The sequence below is a fragment of the Watersipora subatra genome, chromosome 11, assembly GCF_963576615.1.
Source record: "Watersipora subatra chromosome 11, tzWatSuba1.1, whole genome shotgun sequence".
Taxonomy (NCBI): Eukaryota; Metazoa; Bryozoa; class Gymnolaemata; order Cheilostomatida; family Watersiporidae; genus Watersipora; species Watersipora subatra.
Genome location: NC_088718.1, coordinates 22442083 through 22464944, shown reverse-complemented (window position 1 = coordinate 22464944; position 22862 = coordinate 22442083). Strand labels below are relative to the sequence as shown.

Here is a 22862-nt window from a genome sequence, read left to right as displayed (position 1 = left end):
CTATAACGTATACCTCCTGTAACATATACCTTCTATCACGTATACTTCCTATAACGTACACCTTCTATAACGTATACCTCATATAACGTATACCTCATATAACGTATACCTCTTATAACGTATACCTTGTATAACGTATGCCTCCTATAACGTATACCTAGTATAACGCATACCTCATATAATGTATACCTCTTATAACGTATACCTCTTATAACATTTACCTTTTATAACGTATACCTCGTAAAACGTACACCTTCTATAACGTATACCTCCTATAACGTATACTTCCGTAATAGATCGTCAGATGTGTCGACAAAACAGAGAATGTGTAGCTGCGCAATTGTTCATAAACATTGAAAGGTGACTTATGGTGCAGGCGTCACAGCATCGGTCTACCAATCTGAATGTCACGAGTCAGATTATTTTCGAAATTTATTTTTTATTCTCACCTTGACCGTCTGAATACAAATAGACGACAAACAGGTAAAACCGCTTTTATAGTAAAAGTATTCTTTTGTTTCGCTCTATTGTAAACGTATTTGTTATCAGTTTTACTTTGCAGAATACATTTTGCTGTCTAGAAAAATTAAACAAATCGTAATTGGCCATCGAATATGTACTTAATGTAACATTACTGCAATCATTAACCATAAAACGAGTGAAATTGAGGAAAAAGGAAAAAGATGATACAAACCAATAGTACTGCAGTTGTGGTACAGCCCACAAATTAAAAAGTACAGTCAGTTGTTTTTCTTTTTGTTTGATCAAAAGGGTGAGTTTGGAAAGATCTTGTTACGGATTAGGCAAGTTACATGTATTTTACTGTTTGTATAACATACAATCCCTATAACGTAAACGTTCCTGGAACAGATTATTTACGTCGTAGGAGCGTCCACTGTATTTTGTATTTTATACTTGAAGAAAGATTAGCATTTTGTACACCAGTTGCAGATTCACATAAGAAAACGATGTCTTTCGCTCAGGTATAGCTGTGTGTTGATGTTGTAGGAACTACCTTGAGGTAACTGGGGCAGAAGATAGTTTCATCATAGAAATGTATGAGACCGCTCTGTCGAGGCTCACAGAAAAGTCTGATGTACAGCTCCTCTGCTGGAGGTTTGTATTGTATGGTTGTTCTATCTGCATAGCCTAGAACTATGTATTCAATGTCGTTATAAAAGTGACGGCATGTCTTCATCTACAAACATCTGATTGGACAACCCGCTCTATGGAGTTGTGTCTTCTTGTTGTGTAAAGGTATGTGGGATATAGAATGAAGCTCGCGACCGCCGCTACAACTAAAATGAAGGAGTTTTTAGATGTGGTAACACGATGCCTTTGCGCTATGCCAAGCAAGTTCATGAGCCCATCTGGGAGATTGCACCCAGATTTCTCCTTTCACAACAAGGTATTCTACTTTCTTACTCTAATTTACACTGATCAATGGTATGGGTGAGTTTTCCAACCTTTACCTTTTACCTTAAAAGTGTAAAAAAACGCCAGTCTGATCTCTTCACTTGTTATTCTGTTTGAGATTGTTGTCTCTTGTCTGTTCTAATATGGTTGAGAGTGTCTCTTTCTCAGATCATAAGGTATGTAGCTGAGTCCCTGCACCCATTGGACATTACAACCTGGTATGAAAGCTGGATGCACAAGTATCCCGACAACATACAGCTAATACCGCGGTAGGTAAAGGAACTCTACAGGAGCTTGTTTGGCTATAAACAGCTTTGCTTGAACATCCGCTTCTCTGCTCTTTTAGCTTTAGTAGCAGTTCAATTTACAAAATTAATTCGTCCTGAATGTCGTTTTTGTAATTTGAACCTAAGGTTACCAGTTTGTGTAATTAGAGCCGCTTGTTATGCTATAAACGCAGTAATCTGATCATAGTCCCAAATCTGGACAAATGTTTGTATGTATTACAAAATTTCTCAAAATTTGTAGCAATAACAAACAATTGAATTAAGTAACACTTAACCTGCACTTCTGCACTTACAAACAAAAAAAAATTACTGAGTATAACTAATCAAAATATGAATTATGTACGCAAATAAATTTCATAATAAAAATTTTCTCCATTGTCTGTCGTCTTTAACTTCTGTTTCACAAGAGCCAGCCAAGTCTCCTCTTTCAAATGATATTACATTCATATAGACAACTCATATCCCTTTCATGTAGATCTGTGCCTCAATGAAGGTAGTTTCAGAAAGTTTCTAATTTTGAAAAAATTGTTATTTTCTGAAACAAAGTTAGACTTGCGCCATAAAAGTTGCAAAATATACGAAGTTTGACTAAAAATACTTATTTATCACATACAATACACAGTTATGAATATTATTTATACATATACAGTTAATCGTGAACATGAAAACCATGAAACTCTAATTTCGAACTTTTCCTCACGAGTATTATCATTCAAACCAAAGCATAGCAAGTCTACACGACAATATAATTCAATTAAACTGTCATAAACATGTTTCAATTAATAAAATTATGTTCAATAACTCTATTCTTGACTTTTCAGACTTCCTAGGCAGCTCTAACAATCAATATGATCCTATCAAAATTGAATGATAATTTTACCCTAACTACTGTTGACAACCTAAAAAGTGCATTTTTATTTGAGCATAACGATTGGCAAGATTAAAAGTTAATAAAAACTTTGAAACATTAAAAATAATGTTGTGATCTGATTTATGCAGTTTTTTATTGTTTTACCATTTCTGAATCTGCATATTTATTTCTGGAGTTGAAGAAAATTGATCACAAACGATAAAATTTTAAGTCGCCATGATGATTTCCGGTTTAGGCAGATGTCGATATGGGTGTAGTATTTTGGTTATAACTTTTGCCAGAGACATAATCGTACGTTTTTCTGATTGGGCAGAAATTTTTCTTTCCAACTAATCAAAAAAAATTTTCTATAATTTGAAAATAACGATACAAGGAGTAGATAAATTTCAGAGGCGAGATAACTTGCTTTGGGTGCCTAGCAACGTTATAATAATAAATGCGAATCTGCTGCGAATGAGTTAAAAAGTTGTTCAATGCAGTTTTCAGCTGTCTGATTCTGCTCATCTCTCAAAGATGATCGGTAATAATAATAATAGCTCAAATATTTGTCATCAATAAACTCCTCCGGAGCTTGCAACTCTTTCAGCTCCTCACGGAATTCCTATAATAAATCTTTCCCTCACCATTCTCGTCAAGCCCCGTAACCATTCTTCTCGAGCCTTGTAACCATTCTCTTCGAACCCCGTAACCATTCTCTTCGAACCCCGTAACCATTCTCTTCGAGCCCCGTAACCATTCTCTTCGAACCCCGTAACCATTCTTCTCGAGCCTCGTAACCATTCTCTTCGAACCCCGTAACCATTCTCTTCGAGCCCTGTAACCATTCTTCTCGAGCCTCGTAACCATTCTCTTCGAACCCCGTAACCATTCTCGTCGAGCCCCGTAACCATTCTCTTCGAACCCCGTAACCATTCTCTTCGAACCCCGTAACCATTCTTCTCGAGCCTCGTAACCATTCTCTTCGAACCCCGTAACCATTCTCTTCGAGCCCTGTAACCATTCTTCTCGAGCCTCGTAACCATTCTCTTCGAACCCCGTAACCATTCTCGTCGAGCCCCATAACCATTCTCTTCGAACCCCGTAACCATTCTCTTCGAACCCCGTAACCATTCTCTTCGAGCCCCGTAACCATTCTCTTCGAACCCTGTAACCATTCTTCTCGAGCCTCGTAACCATTCTCTTCGAGCCTCGTAACCATTCTCTTCGAACCCCGTAACCATTCTTCTCGAGCCTCGTAACCATTCTCTTCGAACCCCGTAACCATTCTCTTCGAGCCCCGTAACCATTCCTAGCAAAGCAATTTTGTCACTTTCCCACTTATATCTTGAAAAAAACTTTCATCTTCTCCAAAGAGGCTGTTGTAAGTAGAGGTACCATGTGTTCCAGTTCTTCCCAACTTATTGTAGAGTAAACAAATCCTCAAAAGAAAACTCAAACAGCCAATATGACCAGTCTTTATGACACTGTACAACTCGTGTCACACCCAGTCTCTATGACACAACACAACTCGTGTCACACCCAGTCTCTATGACACTGTACAACTCGTGTCATACCCAGTCTCTGTGACACTGTACAACTCGTGTCACACCCAGTCTCTATGACACTGTACAACTCGTGTCACACCCAGTCTCTATGACACTGTACAATTCGTGTCACATCCAGTCTCTATGACACTGTACAACTCTTGTCACATTTGTGTTATTTAGGCTGTTATTTGTTGTCAAACCTGGTCTTAGTTGTTGAGATAGTGGGTAGGCCTATCAGCTGGCAAAGCAAAATGGAATTTGGATAGTTTTTATTGTAACAATATACATCTACATAAGTTGATTGAAAGTTGCCTTTTGAGTTTCTTACATTGCAATGTTAGAACGGAAAAAGTTCACTCAAAATGGTGACTATGAAGGTTACATAATAATCAGATAGGGGCTCTTTGTGAATGTGCCTCACAGAGGGCCCAGCTATCGTAGTCTCGTATCTACTGCAGTCTCGTATCTATTGCAGAGTCTCGTATCTCTTGCAGAATCTCGTATCTCTTGCAGAGTCTCGTATCTATTGCAGTGTCTCGTATCTATTGCGGAGTCTCTTATCTATTGCGGAGTCTCGTATCTATTGCAGAGTCTCGTATCTATTGCAAAGTCTCGTATCTATTGCAGAGTCTCGTATCTATTGCAAAGTCTCGTATCTATTGCAGAGTCTCGTAACTATTGCAGAGTCTCGTATCTATTGCAGAGTTTCGTATCTCTTGCGGAGTCTCGTATCTCTTGCGGAGTCTCGTATCTATTGCGGAGTCTCATATCTATTGCGGAGTCTCATATCTATTGCGGAGTCTCGTATCTCTTGCGGAGTCTCGTATCTATTGCGGAGTCTCGTATATCTTGCAGAGTTTCGTATCTATTGCGGAGTTTCGTATCTATTGCGGAGTCTCGTATCTATTGCGGAGTCTCGTATCTATTGCGGAGTCTCGTATCTATTGCGGAGTCTCGTACCTCTTGCGGAGTCTCGTATCTATTGCAGAGTCTCGTATCTATTGCAGAGTCTCGTATCTATTGCAGAGTCTCGTATCTATTGCAGAGTCTCGTATTTATTGCAGAGTCTCGTATCTATTGCAGTGTCTCGTATCTATTGCGGAGTCTCGTATCTATTGCAGAGTCTCGTATCTATTGCAGAGTCTCGTATCTATTGCAAAATCTCGTATCTATTGCAGAGTCTCGTATATATTGCAGAGTCTCGTATCTATTGCAGAGTCTCGTATCTATTGCAGAGTCTCGTATCTATTGCAGAGTCTCGTATCTATTGCAGAGTCTCGTATCTATTGCAGAGTCTTGTATCTATTGCAGTGTCTCGTATCTATTGCGGAGTCTCGTATCTCTTGTGGAGTCTCGTATCTATTGCAGAGTCTCGTATCTATTGCAGAGTCTCGTATCTATTGCAGAGTCTCGTATATATTGCAGAGTCTCGTGTCTATTGCAGAGTCTCGATTCTATTGCAGAGTCTCGTATCTATTGTAGGCTGTGTGAGCTGTATCTTGAGAGAACCGACCAGGATTACGAGTCTATAAGCAATCTTTTAGGAATCCTGTCCCAAAAATCTATCGCCAATGTACCTATGTGGATAATGTATGTACTGCAGATGGTAGCATGTCCATTCCGTTATCACTCCGTTCTTTGGAGATATAGAAGTCTGAAATTCTTTAGCCTATAGAATATTCTATGTACATCATATGAGAATATTCATCACTCGTTTCTTGTGATGAAGTTGATGCTGTCACAACCAAAATATTACATGAATTTTTTAATAATCTTTTAAATATTAGTGCTTTTAATATTAGCCATTTTGTTCTTTCTTAGGTAAAGATAACAAAATTAAACCAAATTCAGCATTTTAAGTTTCACTGGCAGATAGTTAAAAGTTTTAATAGAATCTGTGCTCGTGAGAGCACATATTTTCATGTTTGCATTATACTGTCCATAAGAATCTTGGTCAGATTGCTTCTCTCACAGCCTCACATAGATATACATGTACACATATAAATATATATTGCAGGTACATCAGTGTTATGGTCAAACTAAGGAGAATGTATGAGGTTAGTTGTTTCAGACAAACTATCTGTTTTCCTTGCTCAGTTTCTCATACTACGTTTTAATCTTTGCCATTCTCTTTGTTTTTACAGGCTCTCAGTCTAGCAAGACGGGCTGTGGAGTTGATGCCCTACTCAGTTTTACTGTGGAAAAAAGTAGGATCAATTATCTATCAACTACTACCCTGAGGCTTCACTGCACCAACCTTTCTTATATTTCATTTTTTCGCAAATTTTTGTTTAACAATTTTTCTATTGCGTTAATATGCAGCTCATCAACTCATGTCTGTACTATGGTACTGAACTGTCTCATAGCGTGCTCTCATAATCGCCAACCAATTGCTTGAAATCATCTAAGGAAAGGTTTCTGCTGAAAGTGATACAACTTTTTTCACCAGCCTTACTAGAAAAACAAAATCGTAACTTTAATCAAATCTGTTATCTAACTACATTATCTATTTTAGCCCTCTTTATGCCATTCAAAAGTTATAAGTTTAGGTTTCTCCTACTGTCTCCTATTATAAGTTTCTCCCACTATACTACATTCACATACAAACATTGTTCACACTCACATACAAACATTGTTCACACTCACATACAAACATTGTTCACACTCACATACAAACATTGTTCATACTCACATACAAACATTGTTCACACTCACATACAAACATTGTTCACATTCACATACAAACATTGTTCACACTTACATTCAAACATTGTTCACATTCACATACAAACATTGTTCACACTTACATTCAAACATTGTTCACACTCACATACAAACATTGTTCTTATTCACATACAAACATTGTTCACATTCACATACAAACATTGTTCACATTCACATACAAACATTGTTCACACTCACATACAAACATTGTTCACACTCACATACAAACATTGTTCACACTCTCATACAAACATTGTTCACACTCACATACAAACATTGTTCACATTCACATACAAACATTGTTCACACTCACATACAAACATTGTTCACACTCACATACAAACATTGTTCACACTCACATACAAACATTGTTCACATTCACATACAAACATTGTTCACACTCACATACAAACATTGTTCACACTCGCATACAAACATTGTTCACACTCGCATACAAACATTGTTCACACTCACATACAAACATTGTTCACATTGCGTGTAATTTTTAGTACTTGAGCATAATGATGAGCCTGCCTGTACCAGTCGCACAAGTCAAGCTAGCTATCGAGGGCTGTAAAGAGACCGAAGTGAATATCGATTCATTTTTATCATCGCTGCCGACAGAATTCTTCCCCTGATGTGTTGAGCCCAGGCTAGGATCTTTAGATGAATCTGCAAAGAACTTGCAATAGAATCTAGATATATTGTACAGCACCATGGGAGGCCTTGCTAAAGGAATCCCTGAAACGGTGCCAGTTTTGTATATGCGGTGTATGTTATCCTGATACGTCCTATACATTCATGCAAATTTGAATTTTTGAAAGTTTTTTTTACGTATTAGCATGCATAGTATTTTTGTACTGCCATGAACCTCTGGTAAATTTTGTTAGTTTCTTGAAATACACCATGAAAACAAAAAAGACAAGAGTTGTCGTGTTCTAGTAGTTGCTGTTCTGGTTTATTTATCAAAATTTTCTAGCCTAAAACAAAACTGTTGTAGAATGATGCTTGTTGTTTGTGCTTAAAAGAACTCGTGCATCATTTGTCAACAGTCCTATTTTGGGTTGGCACAAAAGGTTTTGCCAAATGAAAACAAGAGCATAAAATAACGATATTGTGTGGATTATTAAATCTATAAAAGGATATTTTGTAAAACCACCATATATGCCCAAATATACCACCATATATGCCCATATAAACCACCATATATGCCCAATATAAACCACCATACAGTGTATATGCCCAAATACACCACCATATATGCCAAATGTTGAGTAACTTTTATTGGGCAACAACACCCTAGCTAAAGAACCATAAGAGCTAAAGGTACATTGGCTAGAACTCAAAGTTGGCCTTCAAGAAATGATAGTTTTCCAGAATGTACTGCGGTAGACAGCCTGGAATTGGTAGCCTTATGTAATGAAGCTCTCTATTTAATTGCTAACCATCTATAAATAACTGATGTCTCTAAGTTAGTAAGAGAAACAAATATAAATGGAGTTTCACTTAATCTGGACAAAATAAAAACTTGAATCTAGTCGATCATGTTGAGCCCTGCGTATATGAGTTGGTAATGAAACGATGCTCCTAGCCTCCAATGCTAATGTTTGTAAAATACAAATACATGCTTGGTTCATGCAAATTTGGGCAGTTCAGTCGTGCTCATTTGATTTCACTCGATTTTCTTAAACATGACAAAGTTCTCAGTTTGTAGATGGGCTCTTTGAGGCCCAAACTGGCCAGCAGCATCACTGCGGGTTGACAGGAAGTTACTGCTTGTCGAGCTCTTTGTTGTTAGAAAAGAATCCAACCTACTCTCTACAGTACAGAATTCTGGTGTTCTTTCTAAATTTAGCAGACTCTGTTCAACATCACGGAGATATCGAAGGCTGGACATTCATAGCAAGGGAGCATCCATTCGAGATAAAATAAACCCAATAAATTCATAAAAGTATATTTGTGTGAAAGAATATGTAGACTGTTGCATTCAAGTGTCTATTTTAGTAAACCCAATAACCTTTGGAATAAGACAACTCCTTTAACCATGTATAACAACATGTTAAATGAGTATACAACCATATAGAATTCATAAACTGAACGGTTAGGTATGAAATAGACTACTTAAAACATCTGGTCTGAGCACTATTCAACATTGACTGTTTGTTGAAAGATCAGTCTTGTAAACAGATAAGAACAATTACCACGCTGATGAGAATGCAAGCAAATTTAATCATAGAGCTGTAAGCATATATCTATGAAGAGGACATAAAACCTAACACTAGTGTGACTTACAGGCCTGTGAGCACGAATGATCGTGTCTGGCAAATCATATTCTAACATCTGATACAGATTTAACAGCCTGCAATGATTTATGCATCTAAAATTTCCAACTGGTGCATAACTGACCAAAAAAGGTAAATCTATGTTCGCCATTTTAAAAATGTATCAAATGATCTTCAAGAGAAGATAAATCTAAAAACACTGATAAAGACAAGACCCAACAACTGGTATAGTAGAGTTACCCTTTAACCTGACAGGCAGCAGCTATGTATATGACTTTGCATCCAAGTGGAGCAATATTAGTATAATATTGCATAGCAAAGAAGCTAGATCTACACATCTTGTTCAGCTTTACACAATTTTCTCATCACTTGAAGCAGAATCCATAACTGTAGTGCCTTCTGTAGTAGATACGTTCATTAAAGTAACAGCATCCACATCACTAAAAACGTCACCAATGGCATTTCAGGCAAAAAGCCATAAACAGCACTTGTGTCTGATCTGAAGTCTGATGTGAAACATTGTAAAACATTCCCAAAGCTTATGAGCATAATTAAGGACTCATTACTGAAATAGCCTGCAGCTGAAATTGGTAAAAATGCTCAAATTTAAATATGAAAGAAAGTAAAAGCAATTTTTCGACAAGTTACTTAGAGATGTGATTGCGTCAAGACGGCCGATTTAATGAAATTAAGACCAATAAAAGGCTAAAACATCAGCTACAATTTGATGCTATTTTTGTCTTTGTAGACTAACCCTGTCAAGAAATATAAGCATTTGAATGAGATCATTTTGTGAAATGCTTAGATTCGAGCGGGTGCTGTATTCGTGACGTATATAATGATCCATATAAAAAGAGTTTACGAGCGATAAATATAAGATCTCTTCTGTAACCAATCATCAGCATGAAACTTTTATATAGGCCATAATAAGTGTTATCCTTGTAAACGCCGTTGTGTGTGACCTCGAAGATTCTCTGTTGTGTGTGACCTCGAAGATTCTCTTCGTTAGGGATTTTCCTCAATTACAAGTTCGAGCATAGACATTGTTATTTAATTTACTGCATTAATTGACATCGTTAATTTGCTGAATTACTGCATCTCCACGTTTTATTGAAAACAACAAAATTGTAACAATGCTTCCAGCTTTAGCAATGGTGACTCAGAGTTTTCTGAGTATCAGGTGGTTTAAGATTGGGGCAGACAGCTTATGGTTAGAGCTGACAGGCGTCAGCAACAATAACTAGTACTAACAATAACTAGTACTAACAATAACTAGTACTAACAATAACTAGTACTAACAATAACTAGTACTAACAATAACTAGTACTAATAATAACGGTAACTAGTACTAACAATAACTAGTACTAATAATAACGGTAACTAGTACTAACAATAACTAGTACTAATAATAACGGTAACTAGTACTAACCATAACTAGTACTAACAATAACTAGTACTAACAATAACTAGTACTAACCATAACTAGTACTAACAATAACTAGTACTAAAAATAACTAGTACTAACAATAACTAGCACTAACAATAACTCAATTACATTAATAGCAATTAACTTTTTTCTCATGTTGCTGTTATGGTTGCCATTATTTTAGTGACAGTGTACCTGAGAAGATTGATCGTCACAATCATCAGAACTACACTCTGACTTAAAGTCACTACGGTCTAAATCATCACTATTGCTTTCAGATTCGTCCATTATATAGTTTACAATCTTCCCTGAAGACTTTAAAACGTTTTGATGAACAGTGAACATACTTTTTAGGAACACCGTACGATGTAATAGCAGCCACTATTATGGCGAACTCTCACTATAAAATGTTTGCAAATGTTTTTAAAAGATAAAACGTTAGACCCATTTTCTAATTCTAAAGTTTTACACTTTTTTTTAAATTTTGAAACCAGCACCATCAAAATAATTAATAATAGCACCACACTAACATTTTATAATCCAAGTAGTTCCTTGTTCAACTCAGCCTGATATTTTGACATACATGTATATGAAAAACATTTTAGAAAAAATGTTGAGGCCGATGGAACTAATTTCAATTCATCAATGGAAAGTGTAGAATATATAAGTGACATTAGCATCACTTTACCTGTAAAAGGGGTAAATTTATCGTCCCAAAAATCTGACGAGGTAATGGAAAAATGCAGTGCCACCCTTTATTTTGATTCCAACTCTAATTAACCGCCGCTATATGAGAAGAGTTAAAAAATAGAATGACATAGCGTTCAAATAGAGATTTTACGGTATATATAAGCTACGGCTAGTTGAAAAGAGGCATTTGCAAGGTAACCTAGTAGTATAATAAACATAAGTAATGACTCGAAGCTAATCTATATTACTTCCATCAAAAGTGTATATTATTCACTATCACGACAATGCACTGCATTGAATCCGCAATTAATGTTTAAGGTTTTGGCTAACTATTGTGAACCATCACTAAATCGTAGTGATGATATGACCATGCTGATGACTAGGGTATACAATGTTATATAATTACAGAAACAGGCCTACATAAAGGCTAGTGACCGTAATCAGACAAGAAAACAAAGATATATTGAATGGAGTTCCAGTAGCGAAAAACAAAAAAACATGACAAACCTTTCTATCGACGGACCATCCATAACTATTCGTTGGTGTTTTTGAGATCCCCACTCAGGAGTGGGTTGGGTGTACTTGACAAATCTCTGCAAAAAACAAGAAAAATTCACTTTTAGCATTTTCTAGCTGATTTACTTGAATCAATAATGTATGTTACCAACATAAAATGTATCCCTTCATGTTTCAGATACAAAATTCTTGTACTTCGTGAGCTTAAGTGAATATGAGAAAAAACCACTAAGCTTCAGGGATGAACTTAGTGAACTTAATAGAGTAACTTTCCTATTTCAAAGATATGAATCAATGTGAATCCGATACAATTGCTACTAACTAACAGTCACTTAATATGCTCATACAAAGTAGTAAGTTTGAGAGGAACTTTCTACCAAATTTTATTCAAGTCTTCTATCATTTCTTGTTCAAGTCTTCAACCAGTTCTTGTTCAAGTCTTCAACCAGTTCTTATTCAAGTCTTCTACCAGTTCTTATTCAAGTCTTCTATCATTTCTTATTCAAGTCTTCTATCATTTCTTATTCAAGTCTTCTACCAGTTCTTATTCAAGTCTTCAACCAGTTCTTATTCAAGTCTTCTACCAGTTCTTATTCAAGTCTTCTATCATTTCTTGTTCAAGTCTTCTACCATTTCTTATTCAAGTCTTTTACCAGTTCTTATTCAAGTCTTCAACCAGTTCTTATTCAAGTCTTCTACCATTTCTTATTCAAGTCTTCTACCAGTTCTTATTTAAGTCTTCTACCAGTTGTTATTCAAGTCTTCAACCAGTTCTTGTTCAAGTCTTCTATCATTTCTTGTTCAAGTCTTCTATCATTTCTTGTTCAAGTCTTCTACCAGTTCTTATTCAAGTCTTCTACCATTTCTTATTCAAGTCTTCTACCAGTTCTTATTCAAGTCTTCAACCAGTTCTTATTCAAGTCTTCTACCAGTTCTTATTCAAGTCTTCAACCAGTTCTTATTCAAGTCTTCAACCAGTTCTTGTTCAAGTCTTCAACCTTTCTTATTGAGTTTGGGCAACATTTAAGGAAACTCACTGTTTTCTTATTCACCAACCTGTCTTTCAAAAAAGCCCATTACTTGCAATCAATATGCAAAAGATGGTAGACCGTCTGTGTATGTATGTGTGTTGCAACACACCCCTTCATTCAAAAAAAACTTAATGTATTTCATTAGCAAAACGTTCTTGACATAACATCATTACATACATCAAAACATACATCGTACATACATATATCGTACATACATTGTACATACATCGTACATCATTAGAACATCAACATATTATTGAACTGTAGAAACTGCAGACTCTGTAAGGATTGCAGTGGAATATACCTGAACAATGGAGAGTGGCTCTTGCCTCGACCTGTAGAATACAAGGTAGATAGCGTAGCCAAAGATAGGGAAGGTAGCACTAAGGGCATACACCCAGCAGAGGCCTATAGCAACTGGAGGGTATTCTATAACTCCGTTGTAGACGGGTGCTCGGTACATAGCGAGGGAATAGAAGAGCATAGCCTGTGGACAGACAGCAAACATTCACCATGTTTCCATGATACACAGTACTTCAGAGTTGCGCCCTCTCCGAATCATGGAAACGGCGTCTTCGCACTGAAATCACTGCGCACTGATCCGTAATTCGCAGCAAGGAAACGGCATTGCGCAGTGGCTGCGCATAGCTCTCTTGCTGTGGAGGCCGACTCATCGAGGGCCATGAACTAGTACATAAGTTATCCTGCTAATCTTGTTTTTTCTATTCTTCCGATCTTCTTTCACTTAAATTTAATTATGGTCTGCACCCACGAAGATGATTGTTATCTATGCCAACACTTTTCAAAAAATAGGTGGCAGATCCTAAAGTAACGTTTAAATAATATATTACTTGGAAATACTTATTAAAATATATTACTTTGTAAAAATTGTGTTAATGTTTGTAAAACCTTGTGAATGTGTATTGTAAAAAAAAAGTATAATGACGACAAAAGCATAAAAAGACTATTTCTGATGTTCGGTATCCATGATCGATTCTATTTCACCATCAGGCGATTCGATTTATACAATTTCTCTTTTCTGGCTAATTTACTGAAAACCAATGGGCAGCATGTAAACATACAATCCCCTCGACTTCGGAGGGGGCTGCATCACAGTGCTGCACATCATGGAAACATAGTGATTAAGTGTCCCAAAGAGATGCGGATACGCTAGTAGGCTAATAGAAGTGCCTAATCAATGCAGGCCACATGACATGCCTGATGGTAATTACCAAACATAGTCTCAAAGCGCAACTACTAATTATTAATTAAATGGCTTTACTTTCATTATTCTTACCGTGACTGTTAGAGGAGTAACAAACCGCCACATGTACACCCAGATAACATGTGGTCGGTAACCTATCATGACCTTGATGTCAGACATCATTCTCTCTGCACCTGAAAACACAAGAATTGAGCAATCGTAACAAAAGAACTAGCATATCTTTGAGATATCAAAGTGATGAGCAAACAAGTTGATAATAGATTTACCGGGCTCGCAATTACCGTAAGTGTCAGTGAAGGTAAAAGATTATTGGCTTTAAAAAACCCAGCCTTCCTTTCGCTTTGATATGAAGTGCGGAGTTATCCCGAATTTACTGCTTGAGGCATCCTGGCAAGGTAACAAAATTGGTTTTGAATGTTCTTTCTGCGCATGCGGAAACCACGCAAGAGTATTTCTTCAATTTATAAATTAAACCGTGCTAGCAATTCAACCCATTGGGATTTAGTTCGTCGTACCACCATACTGCTACTAAAAATTCCTGTCATACAGCCCACGACCAAAGTGATATTGGAGAAAAGAAAGGGTACTGATGGTTGAGAAATGCCATATTAACAGTCAAATGGCACTGCAGTGCGATAGGATAACTGCAATGGTAGCTGTAATGTACTGGGTGTGGGTGTTATTATGTACAACAAACATCAATAATGAGAGGAAAATATTATATGTTTATATCTCTCCCCCTGTAATAGGAGAAATGCAATATTAGCCAATATTAGAAGTAAAATTCACTGATATTATTAGAATAACCAATATTATTAATATACATGTAGTAATACAGTAATAATAAAAAACAAATGCACAATTTTGTTTACATTTCCAAACGTCATAGCTAACAATATCAAGACACTGTGATATTTATATAGATTTTTAGATAATCTAATCAACAAAAATATTTAGAAAAAATAATAACAGTAACATATTACCCAACATCGGTCACTATATACTTTGCTCTTGTAAATTCGAATGCTTATTCTTATAATTAAATCTTATAAAATCAAATAATTATTCTTATAACTAAATATTGTAATAATCTCATAAGAACCGGTAGAAAAAATATTATCGTCATTTCCTTTACTTTCACTGATTTGGACACCAATTGGAATACCAAAGTGCTCATAAGTGTCCAAAATGTCAGTTACTTTGAAATCGGCAAAAAAGAAACGATTACTTTGAGTATTTCTACGTTAATTACAGAAACCTTAGGCAATTGGGCAATTGCGACGGCCGTTCAAGAATAATTTTCGTGAGTTGTGTGCACATATGCATTTGTCATAAATCTCCCAAACAATCGCTTCGCTCGTGTGATTATTCATTATTACTCATGGGATTATTCTAAAAACTTACAAGGAAAATATAACAATAGAAATTGTAAAGTAAAATAATTGTCCTGACATGATTGCACTCTAAGTAGAGAGTTATATTACGGTCAGTGATGTACGTGTGAGTGGCTTGTGTTTTCAATAAGTCAACAAGGCTGATGTGACGAATAGAAATATAGCTTTACGCTAGTGTCTTACTAATCACCCGTATCAAGAAAGCCACATTTGTCCTTGACATTGTCTGTCTGTTAGTCCAAGTAAATGCTATGCATTTCCACATTTTTGGGCAATTTTATCTAAACTTCACACGCATATCCTTCCACCAGGTCGATACCCTACAGGATGAAGTTATTTGCGAAGTTAAATTTCGCGAAAATTGCCATTTCATGCATATTCGCGGATTAATTTATTCGTGGCTGAAAACTGTCACTCTCTATGAAGAGTTAACTCTATTACGTCTAGCAATAGAGTTAACTCTACGCATGCGCACATTGCGTGTTTCGTTTTCTATTTAGCTTACAAGTACGGGTCGATTGTGCTAGGCTATAAATTGTTTGCTGCGTTCAGAGGTTTTCACGAATATTCATAGATTTGGAAGCTTTTGATGAACCAACAATTTGTGGTAATTAATGAGTTTTTTCAAAACCATTTACTAAATTAGTTGAATTTTACTTTGGTTTTTCGATAAAACACACTATTTATTTTTTTCATCCCTTCCGCTTCGTTATTTGTTTTAGTGTGAGAGAGAGAGAGAGAGAGGTCTTTCATCATACACGAAAGCACAATGACTGCAAGGGTGGTAGATGTCATTCTTAGAAGATTACCAATCATTCAGGGAGGTCTTGAAATTGAGGTAGAAGTGACCACAGCTGCTAACGAGGAGAATATATCTGTTTTAAAAAAGGAACAAAAACGCCTTTATGTGCACAAATTTTTGGCCAACCGGCAGAACTTTGCAATAGTAAGCCACGAGGAGAGTTCTGATAATAACTTCCTTACCAGTCATGTAGTAGCGAGAGAATCGCCTTTAACATCTACCCAAGACAGTGACAGCGACAGAGCTGCTATTACCAAAATAACTAGTCAGAGAGCACCATTACACGCTAGTATTCACTTATCAAGAGTACCAGTTTAATTTTATTAAATGGACATATAGACTAAACTGTTTATATTTACTCCATTCATCGTTTGTAAAATTTTATTTGTATTTGAAATATTTTATTTGCACACTCAAGTTTGTAATAAATTATAATATATCTATACATGAAATAAAATATATAATTTAATCATGTTTGCTGCAGCGATATCAAGGAGTTGTTGTCGATGAAGGGGTCTAGGTTGACTGATTGGCTTCTCTGCCAATATTCCTGCCTTGATGAATATTACTACTTGTCTCTAGTTTTCATAGTCGGAGTAGGTTGTTTCATTCTCAATCTGCAGTAAACACAAAAGAAAAATATTAACATGTGTAAAGGGAGTACAAAAACAATATTTTGCAACAATTTATTACAAGATCAGTTTTTAAACAAAAGAATTAACTAATGCAGTAAATTATGGAAAAAAGTTTCTGCACTGCAAATCAAATACATACCATAATGTCCAGATCAGAATCATGATCGTCCTCAACTTCGGTATTAGAGATTGATGGAGTTGATTTCAATGTAAAAGGACTAAAAGAGATTTTTTGCGATGACGAAGCCATGCCAAATAACTTGTAAAAACCTTGAATAATTTCGTAAAGTTTGATGCATTGGCAATAAAACTCAAAGCCCAGCAATGATTTTAAAGAAGTTTTAGAACTCGGCTACGTGTAGTACTTTTGCCTAGAGGCTATTTTTGTGATAACGCCATTCTGCATATCTTGTGACCACCTTGAATAATTTTGTAAAGAAATGTGATGCATTGACAATGGTGTTAGCTCAAAGCCCAGGCAATGATTTTAAAAATGTTTTGGAACTCAACTACGTTTAGTATTTATATTAAAAACTAGCCTAGCGGCTAGTTTTTAATTTGATGCAGTAGTTATTCTCCCTTGTGATTAAAAATAGAACTAATTATTCACGGAATTTAATAATTCACGGAATTGACTGTTCGCGAAATCGCGAATTTTTATAACCAACGAATATTTTCATCTTGTAGGGTAATAATATTTGTTCTTAAAACTCCATTTGATTCATGAGGGCCTCTAAACACCCACCCGCGGGTTATCTTATAAACCCGCAGGTTATCTTATAAACCCGCAGGTTATCTTATAAACTCGCAGGTTATCTGATTTAAAATGAGCGAAATCCTGTTCTTCACCAAGTTTATTGTTAGGCTGTGAGTAAGCGACTGCGCGGTAGATTACTGCAGATAAGGTAAAGGAGTGCCAGTCTAGTAAGCTGTATGTCATGAGCTTGAGTCTCAAACAAATCAAGCTTTTATAATGCACTTTAATTACCGTTTATCTTATTTCTTCACTCCAACAGCTTTAAGCAACATTTAAAGACAACTAGCTTTATAAAGTAACTGACTGCCTTCCAAAGTCTGACTGCCTGTATTAATCTGACTGCCAGAATAATCTTTACTATAATAATAACGACGTTTTGGAAGAATTAGGAGAGCAGACTACAAGACTACAGACAACAGAATACAAGACATCCATGTGTTACCCGCTTTACCTGCAGTTCATTTAATGTGAAAATCAGTTCCATTTCAAGCAACATCGGGCTCAATTAGTAATCACAGGACTTTCGTCTTTTGTATAAATGCTCTAAGATGTACATGTATTTGATTAGTAACCCAACATTGTGACATCGCAACATTGTGACATCACAACATTGTGACATCACAACATCGCATTCATTAAGGACAGTTGCATTCATTAAGGACAGTCGCATTCATTAAAGACAGTTGCCCTCAATGAACGAGCATACACCATACCGCATACCGGCATATGCTGTATAACATACGAACATACCCCGTACCACATACCGGCATACACCATATGACATACCAGAATACACCAGACAGCATACCGGCATACACCGTATGACATACCAACTTGCACGACCCATATGCACTTGTCACAGTTAATCGGGAGTGAGCCACTCCTGCGAACTACAAACTAAAAAGTTTATATGAGATCAAGTCACTTTTTTATTAATTGCACACATTTTCCTATAGTTCTCATGTCTATTAAAAGTTTTGAGAGTCATGGGCATGTAAGAGGCATGAGGAAAGGTGTCACATGCCCTTTACAATTGTACACTTTACAGAACGTCACCAGAAAAACGGCGAATCGCGACGACTGCTATGACAACGATGCTCGTTGAGGGATCTCACCGGTACAAAGTATGGGACATTCATGTGTTTTAGTATGTTATATTTCACTTTTGTTAACCATTTTAAATATTTAAGTAATATTTTTACCCCGTGAAGTACAAAAAATGCGACAGGTGAACTGGGAAGTAGCAAGGGATTACTGCATTAGTATTTACTACTCATGATAGTCTAATTATTAGTATTTACTACTCATGATAGTCTCATTATTAGTATTTACTACTCATGATAGTCTTATTATTAGTATTTATTACTCATTATAGTCTTATTATTAGTATTTACTACTCATGATAATCTCATTATTAGTATTTACTGCTCATGATAGTCTCATTATTAGTATTTATAACTCATGATAGTCTAATTATTAGTATTTACTACTCATGATAGTCTAATTATTAGTATTTACTACTCATGATAGTCTTATTATTAGTATTTACTACTCATGATAGTCTAATTATTAGTATTTACTACTCATGATAGTATAATAATTAGTATTTACTACTCATGATAGTCTCATTATTAGTATTTACTACTCATGATAATCTCATTATTAGTATTTACTACTCATGATAGTCTCATTATTAGTATTTACTACTCATGATAGTCTAATTATTAGTATTTACTACTCATGATAGTCTTATTATTAGTATTTACTACTCATGATAGTCTAATTATTAGTATTTACTACTCATGATAGTATAATAATTAGTATTTACTACTCATGATAGTCTCATTATTAGTATTTACTACTCATGATAATCTCATTATTAGTATTTACTACTCATGATAGTCTTATTATTAGTATTTATTACTCATTATAGTCTCATTATTAGTATTTACTACTCATTATAGTCTCATTATTAGTATTTACTACTCATGATAGTCTCATTATTAGTATTTACTACTCATGATAGTCTCATTATTAGTATTTACTACTCATGATAGTCTCATTATTAGTATTTACTACTCATGATAGTCTCATTATTAGTAATTACTACTCATGATAGTCTTATTATTAGTATTTGCTACTTATGATAGTCTTGTCAATAGTATTTACTTATGATACTTATACTACTTATGAGTCTCACCATTATTAAATAAGGACTACCAACTTCTACCAAGCAGTTAATAAACTTTGTATACATACCATATACCCAGGCTACAGCAACAGCTTCGAGAATACTGATGAAGAGTGTAGAGAAAACGGCAACATACCAGTCGAGAAGTTGGAATATGTATATGCCAGCCTACAATACCATATTGTAGGTAGTGTCCCAGAGATCCCTAAGTATCATGGCATTCAGTGCTACCTTTACAAAGACAAATTAATCTGGCTTCAAACTAAAGGATGTACCTCAGGCTGGAGTTTATTAAATAAAAACAAGATTGTAATCTGTCGGAATGTTTGCGTAAATATCACAATTTACTGCAGACAACATGAATGGCAGTACTCTAGGTCAGTTACTATGAGTTGGGCGCAACACAGTACTCTAGGTCAGTTTCTATGAGTTGAGCACGACACAGTACTCTAGGTCAGTTACTACGAGTTGAGCGCAACACAGTACTCTAGGTCAGTTATTACGAGTTGAACGCAACACAGTACTTTAGGTCAGTTACTATAAGTTTAGCGCAACACCCACCCTAAATATGTCTCAGGTGACACAGATGATCAATACTTGAAATGAAAAAACTTTAGGTTGGCACTAGAGGAGACACTAGACAATTGTAATGGGCAGAGACATGCACACATACATACACTAATAGTAGGCCTGCATACACTAACAATACATACACTAATAATACATAGACTAATAATACATACACTAACAATACATACACTAACAATACATACACTAATAATACATACACTAACAATACATACACTAATAATTGGCCTGCATACACTAACAATACATACACTAATAATAAATACACTAACAATACATACATTAATAATAGGCCTGCATACACTAACAATACATACACTAATAATACATACACTAACAATACATACACTAATAATACATACACTAGTAATACATACACTAATAATAGGCCTACATACAATAACAATACATACACTAATAATACATACACTAATAATACATACACTAACAATCCATACACTAACAATCCATACACTAGCAATACATACACTAACAATCCATACACTAACAGTGCATATACTAACAACGCATATACTAACAACGCATATACTAACAACGCATATACTAACAACGCATATACTAACAACGCATACACTAACAACGCATACACTAACAACGCATACACTAACAACGCATACACTAACAACGCATATACTAACAACGCATACACTAACAACGCGTACACTAACAACGCGTACACTAACAACGCGTACACTAACAACGCGTACACTAACAACGCGTACACTAACAACGCATACACTAACAACGCATACACTAACAACGCATACACTAACAACGCATACACTAACAACGCATACACTAACAACGCATACACTAACAACGCATATACTAACAACGCATACACTAACAACGTATACACTAACAACGCATATACTAACAATGCATACACTAACAACGCATATACTAATGATGCACTCGGGCACACAGTTGTAAACAGCCATACTCACGTGAGTGCAGCAGAAGAAGCCGATTAGACAGAGGGTCAAACAGATGAGGCCGGTAAAGATGACCTTGCGGCGATGACTCGTAAAGATGTGGGGGAACTCATCAGCCACAGAGGTTGTGAAGGTCTCAATAGACGCGAACTGAACAATAGCATTAAAGTGTTATTATTCTCAAAGCTAATGGAAAACAGTGGCAGCATTTTGAAAAGTTCATTCTTGTTTCACCTATCCTTAGCTGTTGTCAAATAGATCAATATCTCGTTAAAAAGTGCCAGCCAAGTGCAAATAATTATTTTTGGACAAATGCTTGCTGAAACCCAAAAATTGGTCACAGTTAAAGAAATCCAACGGCAAATGTAATTATCACGTGATAATCACGTGATAACCAATGTGATAATCATAATGATTATCACATTTGGTATGAAGAAGTGCATTTCCAGAATAATGAAATTTTCAGAGGAAACATGTTACGTACTATTAAATATAGTTTATCAACTATGTTATATTTATCAATTTGTGTTTATCAACTAATGTGAGATCCTTGACTTGAATCAATAGGAAAAAAACATGTACGAACAAATGATGTTTCCTGTATGTCAGAAAATAGTAATCAATAGCAGGTGACTGATACCTATGAGTAAACAGTAGCAAGTGACTGATACCTGTGAGTCAAGTCCAACGGCGAGAATCATAATAAAGAAAAGAACACACCAGAGCTGAGGAAGAGGCATCTGAGACAGAGCATAAGGATAGGCCACAAACATCAGACCTGGACCTACAATAGAGCATATGGGTAAGTCTCAAACATCAGACCTTGACCTACAATTGTGCAACACTTTGAACTGGGATGAGAGAACTAATGCACAGATTCTAAAAGCATAACACAATACTACTCTCGATATGACAATATAAATGAATGAAACGTTCAAACAGGTGGTGAAAAGTAAGAAGCGCTGACTTTAGCAAGAGCAAAAAGTTACGCGTCAACTTTGGAGATGCTTCTAGTGAATTACATGTCAAGCAGAAAAAATACAAGTTCAATGAGACATACAACTTAAATAAAACGATGAACTTTGTTAAAACCAAGACTTTAAATTTTATTTCAACGGAACAATTTTGAATTATTCTCTCTGTTAGCTAGTTGCACTAGACCACCTCCTATTCTCTAATATTTATATTTTTTATAAAAACGTTTCACAATATATGCCACTAGTCAAAGGTTACACAAGGTCTCATTTAGTGTCTATGAAGTACTAACATGAGTTTCATAGATTACTTGCCACTTTGGAAAAAATTGGAAAAAATTGAAGTAAAAAAATTGCATGGTGATAGAAAATTTAAAAGAAATCCCGCATTTTAAGAAGCTTACACAAAAGAATGGAACTGTAAAATATACTAATCCTTGCAAGTGAATCATAAAGGCACCGCACAGGTTTCAAATACAGATGTATATGAAGAGCTGTCGGAGAGTTGAAGCTCAAAACATAGAGAAACCAAATTGAGTAAAATGAGTGTGTTGACCTTGAACTCATTCAT

At 35.7% G+C, this 22862-nt stretch overlaps 2 protein-coding genes across 4 annotated transcripts in view; one reads left to right on the top strand and one right to left on the bottom strand.

The window, feature by feature from the left end:
* The window catches only part of LOC137408728 (zinc finger C3H1 domain-containing protein-like), a 62318-nt gene extending 54586 nt beyond the window's left edge, over positions 1 to 7732 (top strand). The window contains exons 25-31 of the mRNA XM_068095306.1: positions 1009 to 1116; positions 1258 to 1408; positions 1585 to 1685; positions 5583 to 5690; positions 6118 to 6157; positions 6245 to 6307; positions 7334 to 7732. Coding sequence (XP_067951407.1) covers positions 1009 to 1116; positions 1258 to 1408; positions 1585 to 1685; positions 5583 to 5690; positions 6118 to 6157; positions 6245 to 6307; positions 7334 to 7462 — 700 coding nt within the window. The 3' untranslated portion in view covers positions 7463 to 7732. The remainder of the gene's footprint in view (positions 1 to 1008; positions 1117 to 1257; positions 1409 to 1584; positions 1686 to 5582; positions 5691 to 6117; positions 6158 to 6244; positions 6308 to 7333) is intronic.
* A 130-nt stretch (positions 7733 to 7862) lies between these two features.
* Positions 7863 to 22862, bottom strand: part of LOC137408730 (sodium- and chloride-dependent betaine transporter-like) — a 53464-nt gene continuing 38464 nt past the window's right edge. For all 3 annotated transcript variants that reach the window (XM_068095310.1, XM_068095308.1, XM_068095309.1), the window contains 7 exons: positions 21989 to 22101; positions 21330 to 21467; positions 19842 to 19941; positions 14067 to 14167; positions 13074 to 13256; positions 11730 to 11815; positions 7863 to 9546 (listed from right to left, as the gene is read on the bottom strand). In XM_068095310.1, the coding sequence (XP_067951411.1) occupies positions 9456 to 9546; positions 11730 to 11815; positions 13074 to 13256; positions 14067 to 14167; positions 19842 to 19941; positions 21330 to 21467; positions 21989 to 22101 (812 nt within the window). In that variant the 3' untranslated portion in view covers positions 7863 to 9455. The remainder of the gene's footprint in view (positions 9547 to 11729; positions 11816 to 13073; positions 13257 to 14066; positions 14168 to 19841; positions 19942 to 21329; positions 21468 to 21988; positions 22102 to 22862) is intronic.